At 45.4% G+C, this 13,352-nt stretch overlaps 1 protein-coding gene across 6 annotated transcripts in view; it reads left to right on the top strand.

Moving 5' to 3' along the window:
* The window catches only part of ANO5 (anoctamin 5), a 131,864-nt gene that overhangs the window by 67,384 nt on the left and 51,128 nt on the right, over positions 1 to 13,352 (top strand). For all 6 annotated transcript variants that reach the window (XM_073604027.1, XM_073604026.1, XM_073604023.1 and 3 more), the window contains 4 exons: positions 3,243 to 3,356; positions 8,549 to 8,617; positions 9,604 to 9,885; positions 11,268 to 11,381. In XM_073604027.1, the coding sequence (XP_073460128.1) occupies positions 3,243 to 3,356; positions 8,549 to 8,617; positions 9,604 to 9,885; positions 11,268 to 11,381 (579 nt within the window). The remainder of the gene's footprint in view (positions 1 to 3,242; positions 3,357 to 8,548; positions 8,618 to 9,603; positions 9,886 to 11,267; positions 11,382 to 13,352) is intronic.

Genomic DNA, 13,352 nt, shown 5'->3' with positions numbered 1-13,352 from the left:
ACACAAAAGATATACTAAAGGAGAGGAATATAAACTAAAATTTTTTTTTTATGTAATTAAAAAGAAAAGAATTCAAATGTCTGGATCAGGGATTGGGGTCAGTCGGGGTGTCTGGTATAAGGTACATTCACACCTTTGATTAGATTTGAGAACCCCAGCGGGGGGTAATCTGCGTTCCTGGGGCCGATCGCTCGCATGTGATCGCGGCATGAGTGATTACCTGCAAGTGGCCGTGATTGGCCAGGGGAACCAGCATAAAGTAGCAGGTCAGCCTGATTTCAGGTGCTACTTGGCTGACACCTATGCCACTTCATGCACAGACTCTATGCAAGTCCCACCTGAAATCGCAAAAAAATGGTGCAGGAACTTTTTTTTTTTCAAATCGGTGCGGCATTGTGAAGTGGGAGTTGCACCGATTTGAAGGGTTCCATTGCCAACAATAGGGTGTGAATTGTCATGTGATTGGAACAGTCAAATCACATGACAAGTCGCCCCGGTGTGGGCTTAGGTGACATCAACTCCTGACTGCCGAGGATCACTGCTGGACTTTGATTCGGAAGGCTCGTTTTCTACCACAATCCGAGCATTTAGATACATTTGTAATGTGTTAGTGCTGTGTTTTTTTAGAATCTTTTTATTTATTTTTATATAAATATTTATTTAATTATTAGTATAATAATAATTATTTATTTTTATTTTTTTACTCATTTGTACTTACATGCGTTTGCAGTGTGTTCCGGTGTGGAAAAATATAGCATGCTGTAAGAATGCACATGGAAGCACTGCCATGGTGTACGTTCATTTTTCTTGCATATCCTTTTGTACTGTGTTTAAAAACGTACCCAACCACTTCTGATGTCAATGTACAATCAGATTGTATAGAGTAAGACCAGTGTAAAGCCTGGTACACACGGGCCGAATGCCGGGCAACATCAGCTGATTCAATACAAACCGACCAACGTTCGGCCCGTGTGTACTGTAGTCGGTCCGCTTCTGTCCAAGGAGGATGGCCGAAATAGGTCTCCCGACCGGCTCCCGGTCCATTCTCCCAGGCAGTGGCTGAGAGCGCTGACTGGAGTGTTCTGGTGGGGGGAAGTCCCCAAGACCCCAAGTCCCCCTGTCAGAACACAGTAGGACAGCAGGGGAGATCACTGTACTAATATCAGATTGTTAGTACAGCAGATCCGACCGGAGCTGGGTTTAACAAAAAAAAAAATATTTGTGTGTACTAGGCTTAAAGGAGACTGTACAATCAGATTCTATAGTGTATGGCCAGCCTTAAAGGGGATTGCAGAGAGTAGTTTCCAGTGCCTTGAAAAAGTATTCATACCCCTTGAAATTTTCTACATTTTGTCATGTTACAACCAAAAACATAAATGTATTTTATTGGGATTTTATATGATGGACCAACACAAAGTGGCGCATAATTGTGAAGTGGAAGGAAAATGATAAATGATACAAATAAATATGTGAAAAGTGTGGGGGGTACATTTGTATGGCGCCCCCCGGAGTCAATACTTTGTAGAACCGCCTTTCTCTACAATTACAGCCGCAAGTCTTTTTGGGGGTGTCTCTACCAGCTTTGCACATCTAGAGAGGGACATTTTTGCCCATTCTTCTTTGGGGAAGAAAAGTGTGGCGTGCATTTGTATGACACCCCCCTGAATATGCTTTGATCTAAACCATTCCATTGTAGCTCTGGCTGGATGTTTCGGGTCGTTGTCCTGCTGGAAGGTGAACCTCCACCCCAGTCTTAAGTCTTTTGCAGACTCTAACAGGTTTTCTTCTAAGATTGCCCTGTATTTGGCTCCATCCATCTTCCCATCAACTCTGACCAGCTTCCCTGTCCCTGCTGAAGAAAAGCATCCCCACCACATGAAGCTGCCACCACCATGTTTCACGGTGGGGATGGTGTGTTCAGGGTGATGTGCAGTGTTCGTTTTTTCCGCCACACATAGAGTTTTGCTTTTAGGCCAAAAAGTTTAATTTTGGTCTCATCTGACCAGATCACCTTCTTCCACATGTTTGTTGTGTCCTCCACATGGCTTCTCACAAACTGCAAACAGGACTTCTTATGACTTTCTTTCACCAATGTCTTTCTTCTTGTCACTCTTCCATAAAGGTCTGATTTGTGGAGAACACGACTAATAGTTGTCCTGTGGACAGATTCTCCCACCTGAGCTGTGGATCTCTGCAGCTCCTCCAGAGTTACCATGGACCTCTTGGCTCTTCTCTGATGAATGTTCTCCTTGCCCGGCCGGTCAGTTTAGGTGGACGGTCATGTCTTGGTAGGTTTGCAGTTGTGCCATACTCTTTCCATTTTCCGATGATGGATTGAACAGAGCTCCGTGAGATGTTCAAAGCTTGGGATATTTATTTATAACCTAACCCTGCTTAATACTTCTCCACAACTTTATCCCTGACCTGTCTGGTGTGTTCCTTGGCCTTCATGGTGCTGTTTGATCACTAAGATTCTCTAACAAACCTTTGAGAGCTTCACAGAACAGCTGTATTTATACTGAGATTAAATTACACACAGGTGGACTCTATTTACTAATTAGGTGACTTCTGAAGGCAATTGGTTCCACTAGATCTTAGGGGTATCAGAGTAAAGGGGGCTGAATACAAATGCACCCCCCACACTTTTCACATATTTATTTGTATCATTTTCCTTCCACTTCACAATTATGTGCCACTTTGTGTTGGTCTATCACATAAAGTCCCAATAAAATACATTTACGTTTTTGGTTGTAACAAAATGTGGGAAATTTCAAGGGGTATGAATACTTTTTCAAGGCATTGAAGGAGAAGAGGGATTGACAGGCGGCTCCGATACAAAGTGTTGACAGATGGGAAGTCGCACTGCAGCAATACACATTACACCCAGACGAGGAGTTGTCCTATTCACTCACAACATGTTGTATAAACATAACTGCACTGCTGCCATGTTAATGCGGATCAACTGCTTGTTATTTTAGCCCCTTTATGTAAACCAAACCAGGGTGAGCGATGGCAGCCAATCAGAAGCCTTCTTTCATGGGGTTGGTCATACCGGGCAAAACTCTGAGCCTGGTTGCTATAGGTTACAGCAGCACATCGCTGCCCTGTGTTGCACTTTGCTCCATATGATATTTGCTACAATTCGATTTCTTTATTTTTCCTCTCTCTGCAGCGGATTGGCTGCTCCCCCGCCGACTCGGGATCCCGAAACCGTATAACTGATTCTCACTTTACTTCTACAGATAGACGGACAACACCAGAGCAAAGACTCCATCTTCTTCCGCGATGGCGTGCGCAGAATCGACTTCGTCCTCTCCTACCTGGAAGATACGGGGAAAGATGCCGAGAAAAAAGCTGTAAGTACAACTAACATAAATCACCGGATCTTTTTGTAATTTAAGAGCAGCACAAGTCAGTGTAACCCTCCCAGGTATTTATTACCCCCAATGTGTCAGAGTACCCCCCCCCCCCAACCACAATGCCTTTATCTGATTTTGTCTCCAGAAGGATAGCACCATCTTTGTTCAGGCATCATCCAGGGCCATCATCACTGAGATGTCAAATCAGACATGACACAGATCAGCCCCTGCTGCAGACTCTCCCCTTGCTACAAAGTTACAGACTGATCACTGAGAGACAGGAGAATGAGGAAATGCTGCCTGCAGCAGACTGATCACATCATCTCAGCCTAGGCGAAGTCACAGAATGGAGCTCAAAGACAGCTCTTTAAGCAAGATTCTATGCTGTATACTGTGACCTATTAGGAATGAAATCGTGCAGACTTAACGTTATTGACTCCACTTTAAATACACAGCAGTTCATGATTGAGCAGGTAACCTCAGTCTCTGCACCAGAAGAGCTTACACTCTAATGTCCCCCCACAGTCACACACTACTACTATATATCTCTGACCTATACCGCAGTGCTGTACAGAGAACACTGAGCCAGTCCCCTCATTCTCTGCACCAGAAGAGCTTACACTTTAATGTCCCCCCACAGTCACACACTACTATTATATAGCTCTGACCTATACCGCAGTGCTGTACAGAGAACACTGAGCCAGTCACCTCAGTCTCTGCACCAGAGGAGCTTCTCCACCAGGTGGTGCTGTTTTGCAAGGTGCTGTTGGCTCAGTCTGCTGGAATCTCAGTTGGTGGAACCATCAAGCCTGGGCCTGTCCTGCAGGCTTCTCCCCCAACCACCATGCAGTGGGTGGGGGGAGGTAAAGGTGGAGGTTCTCCAGAGGTACTGAGGCCCACTCCATGTGCTCAAGCTGCAATGGATCCTGGGCCTGTCCCTATGCAAGAGCTTTCCAGTCTTACCAGTCTTCCAGGATAAAGTGGTGAACAGACTTCGCACCCATAGTTCCCAACTGTCCCTGATTTCGAGGGACTGTCCCTGATTTTGAGCAATGTCCCTCTGTCCCTCATTCCTCCTCATTTGTCCCTCAGTTTGGTCTGATCTATATAGATGTATATAAAATGCACTTTTTATCTATCAAAAAGTGTTTCCCAGTGCTAAACCTTTCATCTGATTTCTAAATTGCTGCATTTGTAAATTCCAGAAGCCAATATAAAGGAATAGTAGTGGTAAAAAAAAGCACTTGTGGGTTTTACCAACCTTGTTTTTTTTGTACAATTCTCCTTTAAAGGGGGCGTGGCAAGGGGTGTGTCCTATGCCTGCATACTTTTGCTGATAGGTGTCCCTCATTCCCATCTCAAAAAGTTGTGAGGTATGTTCACACCTACTATTTCTCCTAGTGTAGTGAAGGCAGTGGAGGGTGCTGGACCAGCGTGTATGGTGGTGCCAACCCCTCCTCCCCGGTGTGGCAGAAGTGCGGCTGGAGGTCAGCAGACACAGAGGGGTGGAGTGATGGATGGATTGGATGATGGTGGAGGGGGAGGTGGGAAGGGAATGAGGGTGGCTGGTGCAGAATGCAATGTGGATGATGTGGAAGTTGGGGTGATTGATGTGGGGGGAGGGGTAATGGGGGGGGTTTGGCTGAGGATGCCCTGGGGAGCAGGGGGGAGGAGGTTCGGGATTGTCGAATGAGGATTTGGAATGGTTGGAGGCTAAAAGGAAAAAGGGTAAGAGGCGGAGAAGGAGGAAGGATGTCAAAGCTCCTGAACCTAGGAGGGTGGAGGTGGCAAATGCTTTTGAGGTGTTTTCTGAGGTGGAGGGTAGAAGTTCTTCTGGTGATGAGTCTAAGGAGGAGGAATCACAGGGGACATTGAAGCGTGTAGGGTCTCCAGGTAGGGAGGAGGGTAAGCAGGCTAAGAAACGTATATCTCAATCATCCTGATGTTGGTTCCCACTCCACTGAAGGTGGCAACCATTAGCATAAAATCAGTAAGTGCTCATAATATGGCCTTATTGATGGTGATATTTTCTTTTTGCAAGAGACCCGGTTGTCCAGGTTGGCTGATATTCCTCTGGTGAAGAAGGAGTGGAGGCCGCGGCCCCTCCTTCTGGTCTCTTGCGGCCGAGCCTTACACTGGAGTTGCGGTACTTTTTTCCGACATGGTAACCTGTCGGCAGATTATTGAGGTAGAAATGGGGAGATGCATGGTCTTAGAGGTCTCCATGGAGGGGCAGGACCTGCGCCTGATTAACATCTATGGGCCCCAGACAAAATGGGACAGGAAATGCCTATTCATGAAGATCAAGACTTTTCTTTTTACAGCCCAGTAAGTTGTCTTTGGTGGTGATTTCAACACCTTCACTAGGACTAAGGACAGGAAAGATACCGGAGCCAGGCTGGACTGTGACGGCTTTTTTTTTTTTTTTTAAACACAATAACTAGAGAAGCAGGTCTGGTTGATGTTCACATTCATTGCTGCCCAGACGACACGGGATTCACTTTTCAGCGAGGTAGTAGTCAGAGTAGAATAGATAGGTATTTTTTTTAAGGGGGAACTCTGCCTTCTCGGCACCAGTATGTCAGGCGGTGGAGTTTTCCGATCACTGTATTCTGTCTGTGACTCTGAATAGCTCCCATACACCATTTAAGGGGAGGGGTTCCTGGAAGCTGAATTCGGCACTCCTGGACGATTAGAAGGTGAGTCAATCCTTTAAGGATTTTTTTTTCAGGCACAGGTATCAGTCATGGACTTTTGCAGCAGTAAGTCAGAGTGGTGGGAGCCTACAAAACAAAGGATTGTTGGGTTTTTCAAGGCCATTGGAAAAACTAAACAGCTTGATAAGTGTGTCACCTACCGGCATCTGCGGAGGAAGCTTGATAGGCTTGTCTCAAATAATGGAGATCCGGGAATGATGACGTGTCTGTTTTCATCTCTGGGGTCGAGGAGGTGGTCCCGGTGATGGAGCGCTATGCTGAAGCATGTGGCTCAAAGATCAATCAGGATAAGAGTGAGGTTTTTTTGGATGGGAGAGGAGGGCGACGACTTCGAGCTTCCGGACATTTTCCCAGAGCCCCAATAGGAAATTAAAGTTTTAGGCATCAAATTTGGTCCCGGTGATTATGGCCTCGCAAATTGGGAAAGGAGGCTACAAGATGCCGATGCCAAGGTTTCCAGCTGGAAGGATTGGAAACTCTCTTACAGGGAAGGGATTGACCTGATTAAAACTTACCTGATCCCATTATTTCTGTATGCCAGCTTTGTCTGTGTTTTGTCAGTGTCTCTCTATGCGAGAATCTACAGCTGTTTCTTCCAACTGTTATGGGGGAACAAACTGAATCTCGTTAAGAGGTCTGTAACCTACCTTCCCAGGCGGATGGGTGGCCTAGGTATGGTCAACCCGGTGGTATTATTATTATACATTTATATAGCTCAGACATATACCACAGTGCTGTACAGATATCACTGAGCCAGTCACATCAGTCACCAGAGGAGCTTACACTCTAATGTCCCCTCCCCCCACAGTCATACACTATTATTATATTTATATAGCTCTGACATATACCGCAGTGCTGTACAGAGAACACTGAACCAGTCACATCTGTCTCTGATGTCAGATATATAATAATTATTGGTGGCGGTTTGTGGTCGGTGACGCTGTCACCTCCTCTCTGAGTGTGTAACTACTTTATGTAAACAATTGAATGGAGACGGTTGATAAATAAACGTCTCCCCGCCGTTGTCCCATGTGACCGCCCTCCTCCTTATCTTCTGAGCTGCTGGGCAGAGTGTCTTGGACGGCTGCCATGCTGCAGGACGACGTCACAGGGCGGTGCCGGTCCGGGGCTGACTATTACTCCAGCACTGAAATGAGCCGTACACGATGACCGCTGCCTTCCAGGACTCGCACCTCTCACCTTCCGATTATCAACGCTACAGATCATTTTTATCTTTTAATCAAATCGTTCGCTAATCACTAATTTCTCATCAGACAGAAAATCCAAAAGAAAAAAAAAATCTCTAACTTAATTTTAGAACAAGTTTAGTCTGCTTATATCTCCATAAAATCATAACATTTGCATTACATACTTTATTATAGACCGAGTGATGTCATCAATGGGTCTCTGTGTTTCTCTATGCAATGCAGGCAGATCTTTAAGCTATCTGTGTCTCTTGGAGCTGAAAGCTGAAGTTTAATCTGCTTATATTTGCCCTTATAGTTTTATATATATATATATATATATATATATATACACACACACACACACTATAGTATTGGGACGCCTGCATTTACACGCACATGAACTTTAATGGCATCCCAGTTTGGGGTGGAGGAACTTGGCTGGCCTGCACAGAGTCCTGACCTCAACCCGATAGAACACCTTTGGGAGGAATTAGAGTGGAGACTGCGAGCCAGGCCTTCTCGTCCAACATCAGTGCCTGACTTCACAAAGGCGCCTCTGAAAGAATGGTCAAACATTCCCATAGACACACTCCTAAACCTTGTGGACGGCCTTCCCAGAAGAGTTGAGGCTGTTATAGCTGCAAAGGGCGGGGCCAACTCAGTATTGAACCCTACGGACTAAGACTGGGATGCCATTAAAGTTCATGTGTGTGTAAAGGCAGGCGTCCCAATACTTTTGGTAATATATAATGTAACATCCTATAGGAAGGTTTAGTTTTATTTCAGCCCAGAAAATAAATGTATTTGACTGGTGCCACCTGGTGGTCAGTATCGGTACTCCGCTATTAGCACATCACTTGAAAAGACCTACAGTGTGAATTTATAGTCAGTGCACATCTTGTGTTATCATGACGTTCACAGTTGTTTTTATTGAGACATTTATTGGTACATTTCACATCTTGCTGTACCATAATATTTATCTATCTATCTATCTATCTATCTATCTATCTATCTATCTATCTATCTATCTATCTATCTATCTATCTATCTATCTATCGATATATATGATCTCTGGGACGCAGACAGCAATAAAAACCCAACAGGGGATTCAGCCCCTCCCCAATCCATCCAAAGATAACATTAGTAAAAGTTTTGGCTTTGGATACATTGTAATGACGTTTTATCCTTCATGCCTCATTGATGATTGATTGGTTTGTGAAGTTTTTTTTTTTTTTTTTTTGAGTCGTCAAGCAATTAATCTTATTATTGTTTTTTCATCCCTCAGGAGAGACGGAGAGAATTTGAGATTAATATGCAGAAGGCCGGCCTGGAGCTGGAGACCGAAGATAAAAAGGTGACTTCATCCAGAATGTTCCTGAGATCAGATAAAAGATATGAGGATCAATTATATAGTGTCTGTGGGTGAATTACATCAGTCTCTGTACCAGAGGAGCTTACACTCTAATGTCCCCTCCCCCCACAACCACACACTATTATTATTATACATTTATATAGCTCTGACATATACAGTAGTGCTGTACAGAGAACACTGAGCCAGTCACATCAGTCTCTATGCCAGAGGAGCTTACACTCTAATGTCCCCCTCCCCCCACAGTCACTAATATTATACATTTATATAGCTCTGACATATACTGCAGTGCTGTACAGAGAACACTGAGCCAATCACATCAGTCTCTGTACCAGAGGAGCTAACACTCTGTCTCCTCCCCCACAGTCACACACTATTATTATGATACATTTGTATAGCTCTGACATATACCGCAGTGCTGTACAGAGATCACTGAGCCAGTCACATCAGTCTCTGTACCAGAGGAGCTTGCACTCTAATGTCCCCTCCCCCGCAGTCACTATCTTTATACTTTTATATAGTTCTGACCTAAACCGTAGTGCTGTACAGAGATCACTGAGCCAATCACATCAATCTCTGTACCAGAGGAGCTTACACTCTAATGCCCCCCTCCCCCCACAGTCACATCAGTCTCTGTACAGAGGAGCTTACACTCTAATGCCCCCCCACAGTCACACACTATTATTATTATACATTTATATAGCTCTGACATATACCGCAGTGCTGTACAGAGAACACTGAGCCAATCACATCAGTCTCTGTACCAGAGGAGCTTACACTCTAATGTCCCCCCACATTCACTATTATTATACATTTGTATAGCTCTGACATATACCACAGCTCTGTACAGAGATCACTGAGCCAGTCCCATCAGTCTCTGTACAGAGGAGCTTACACTCTAATGTCCCCTCCCCCACAGTCAGACATGTATCCTGGTGTCCAGGCCTTACCTTTATGACATTTCTCCGCAGGAATCTGAAAACGGTAAACTGTATTTTGTGAAGATCCACGCCCCCTGGGAGGTCCTCACCACCTATGCGGAAGTCCTGAACATTAAAGTTCCCATCAAGGAGAACGACATGGCCCAGACCTACCATCCCCTCAAAGTCATGGCGAAGTTTTTCCGCCTGCCGGAGGACGTCATGAATCCGGAGCCGGACTACTTCACCGCATCCTTCAGCAAGCAGAAACAGGAGCTCTTCCTCATCCAGGACCAGAACACCTTCTTCTCCGCATCCACCCGCAACAGAATTGTGAGTGGTGACGGGCTGGGGGGATCATTCTATGGCTATAGGTGGACTTTGGTACCTACCTATCTGTTTTAAAAATGATGATTGGCAAGGCATGCCGGGACTTGCACTTCTACAGCTACGGAAAAGTTCATTAAACGGGTTTTCATTTATTAACAAATTTGTCAAAATTTGTGAAAAAGCAAATTCAGAACAAAAGGAATTGCACATGTCTAGGTATAACATATAGCATAATAATATAGGATTTAGCTTGTACCTTTTCAGCAGCTGCAGATTCTCATTTTCCCTCTTAGCTGAGTGAGAAAAACAAGGGATTGTGGGTAAATCTTATACCCATAAACACAGGTTTTTTCCTTGTAGTTAAGAGGGCTGGGCTGGAAGGGAGCATTTGTCTTTTTAGACACGCCCCCTTCTATGACACTGCAGTGAGAGGAGTGCCTCCCCTGCAGTATTTTCATTGGACAGCTGGGGCCAATGGTGCTTTACCATTGGTCCAAGGCTCCAAGCTGTCCTTTGAGCTCAGTGCCTCTGACAAGAAGCGAGGAGAGGCACTGTGAGCTCATCCTCTCAGTCTGCTGCAAACAGAGTGTGCTAGCTTGTATTTAAACTGGACGCTCTGTATGTAGCTTCTGACAGGCTGCGCAAGGAGGCCCATATCTCCAGAACCATAGTGGTGGGTTAGGACTTCGGCTACCTACCCCCGAATTTGGGGTCTCTGTGACCTCAGGTCGCCGAGCTACTACCCTCGAAGCTCAATCGTTTTTTTTTTTTTTTTTTTATGTTCATGGCAGGTGAGGCTCTGCCTCATCTGCCTCCCCTGACTGCACGTTCTCTGTCCCTACTGCCTTTGGCTACCTACCCCCCCCCGCCCGAATTTGGGATCTCTGTGACCTCAGGTCGCCGAGCTACTACCCTCGAAGCTCAATCGTTTTTTTTTTTTTTATGTTCATGGCAGGTGAGGCTCTGCCTCATCTGCCTCCCCTGACTGCACGTTCTCTGTCCCTACTGCCTTTGGCTACCTACCCCCCCCCCCCCCCCCCTAATTTGGGATCTCTGTGACCTCAGGTCGCTGAGCTACGACCCTTGAAGCTCAATCCTTTTTTGTTTTTTTTTGTTTTTTTATGTTCATGGTAGGTGAGGCTCTACCTGGATGTCCTCCAGCCAGGAAATGAGGGCGGGGCTCTACCTGACTTTCTGCAGCTTCTAATGCACATTGTGAGGAGCTCACAGTGTGCGGTGAAATCAAAGTAGGTCATTTCAAACTAAAGGGAAGGCCGGAGCCCAGTCGTGATGACTGTGGAGTGACATCCAGGTCTTCTGGAACAATGAGATGATCCTGCTGTTCAGACTATTCTTTGTAACCGATGACAATCTTCCATTTCCAGGTGTACTATATTCTCTCTCGCTGCCACTATGGACCGGAAGAAGAAAAGAGGAGATTCGGGATTAAAAAACTGTTAAATAACGGCACCTACAATTCCGCTTTCCCGCTCCATGACGTATGTATCACTGTGATAATAATGTCTGATATTACTCAATGTCCCAAATTCTGATTTCACTACTAACATGACCTTGTACTAGAGCAGGGGTCTCCAAACCTCCTAAAGGAAGGGCCTTCAGACTTAATGCCCCAAGGGCCGGATAAAGGTAAGCAAAGGGCCACAGCTTGGAGACCCCTGTACTTGAACATTCCATATATTATCTGCAGTCACTGATGTATTTAGTACTTGGCTGTGATTGGTTGTTCCTAACAATTTCATCGACATGTGGGAGCTTGACCAATCATGGTTCTTCTTGCCTGTGAAGGTTCTTCTTTAGCCAGGTCATGGTATATCCAGTAGTAGTTGGTTACATTAAATTGGACTTGTTTTGTAATGTTGAAGATGTTTTGTAGCTTCTCCAAACCACCAAGTCCAGTTCTAATGAGTATTAGGAAGATACGTCAACATTTATATCTGCATTGGTAGCAAAGACACCTTCATCCAATCACCATGGAACGTGCTAAGGTAGATGATGATGGTCCAGGAATAGGATAGGAGGTTAGCGTTCTCCTATGTCCTGGTCTTTGTATATCTAGTAGTAGTAGGTCACATTCAACTGGACTTGTCCTGGAATGTTGAAGATGTTTTGTAGCTCATCCAAGCCAGTTCTATGGTCCTAAGGAGTGGCAGAACCCAGTAATTATGTCCACACAGACAATTTAATCAAATTATCCTTTTTATCTGACATCCACTATATGGCCAAAGACACCTGATCATCAGATCTACACTATATTGCCAAAAGTATTGGGACACCTGCCTTTACACGCACATGAACTTTAATGGCATCCCTGTCTCAGTCCTTAGGGTTCAATATGGAGTTGGCCCACCCTTTGCAGCTATAACAGCTTAAACTCTTCTGGGAAGGCTGTCCACAAGGTTTAGGCGTGTGTCTATGGGAATGTTTGACCATTCATCCAGAAGGGCATTTGTGAGGTCACTGATGTTGGACGAGAAGGCCAGGCTCGCAGTCTCCATTCTAATTCATCCCAAAGGTGTTCTATCGGGTTTAGGTCAGGGTTCTCTGCAGGCCAGTCAAGTTCCTCCACCCCAAACTCACTCATCCATGTCTTTATGGACCTTGATTTGTGCACTGGGGCGCAGTCATGTTGGAACAGGAAGGGGCCATCCCCAAACTGTTCCCACAAAATTGGGAGCATGAAATTGTTAAAAATGTCTTGGTATGCTGACGCCTTAAGAGTTCCCGTCACTGGAACTAAGGGGCCAAGCACAACCCCTGAAAAACAACCCCCACACCATAATCCCTCCTCCACCAAATGATTTGGACCAGTGCACAAATCAAGGTCCATAAAGACTTTTGGCAATATAGTGTATGTTGGACCTACCATTCCAGAATCATGGCCCCTAATATGGATTCCAACCCCTCCCCTTTTCCTGGCATCCCCTATACCAAGCTCTAGTTTTCTGGGTAGACTTTCCATAAGATTTTTGAGGGTGTCTGTGGGAATCTGTGCCCATTTATGAAATCCGGTACTTATGATGGATGAGAAGGCCTGGCTCACAATCGGTGTGCCAAGTTCTCTTAAAGGTGTTCTGTTGTCACGGTCAGGGGTCAGGCTTGGAGACCAGTAGCTATAGCACTAACCGGTACTCACCAGAGCTCCTGATGGTGGAGATGGGTTTTGCTGTATGTTTGTACCAGGTGGCGGTCCTCAGGATTACCCCACCAGGAGCTGAGTAAGCTGAGGTCCAGTACCAGATATAGCAGGTAGGGATCACACAGAGGCGTAGTCAGTAAGCAAGCCAAAGGTCAGTAACAATTGGTTGCAGGTTGGTATCAAGCAGAAGAATAGTTGAGGAACAAGCCAAAGGTCAGTAACAAGAGGTAGCAAATATACGGATGGTAGCAGGAGTGACATAAGGGAGATATTTGCTGGAGAGAGCACAATAATCTGGCAAACAGTGCAAAAG

Source organism: Aquarana catesbeiana, linkage group LG11 (assembly GCF_042186555.1).
Source record: "Aquarana catesbeiana isolate 2022-GZ linkage group LG11, ASM4218655v1, whole genome shotgun sequence".
NCBI lineage: Eukaryota > Metazoa > Chordata > Amphibia > Anura > Ranidae > Aquarana > Aquarana catesbeiana.
Note: the sequence above shows the minus strand (reverse complement) of the source record. Positions and strands in the feature narration are given on the sequence as shown.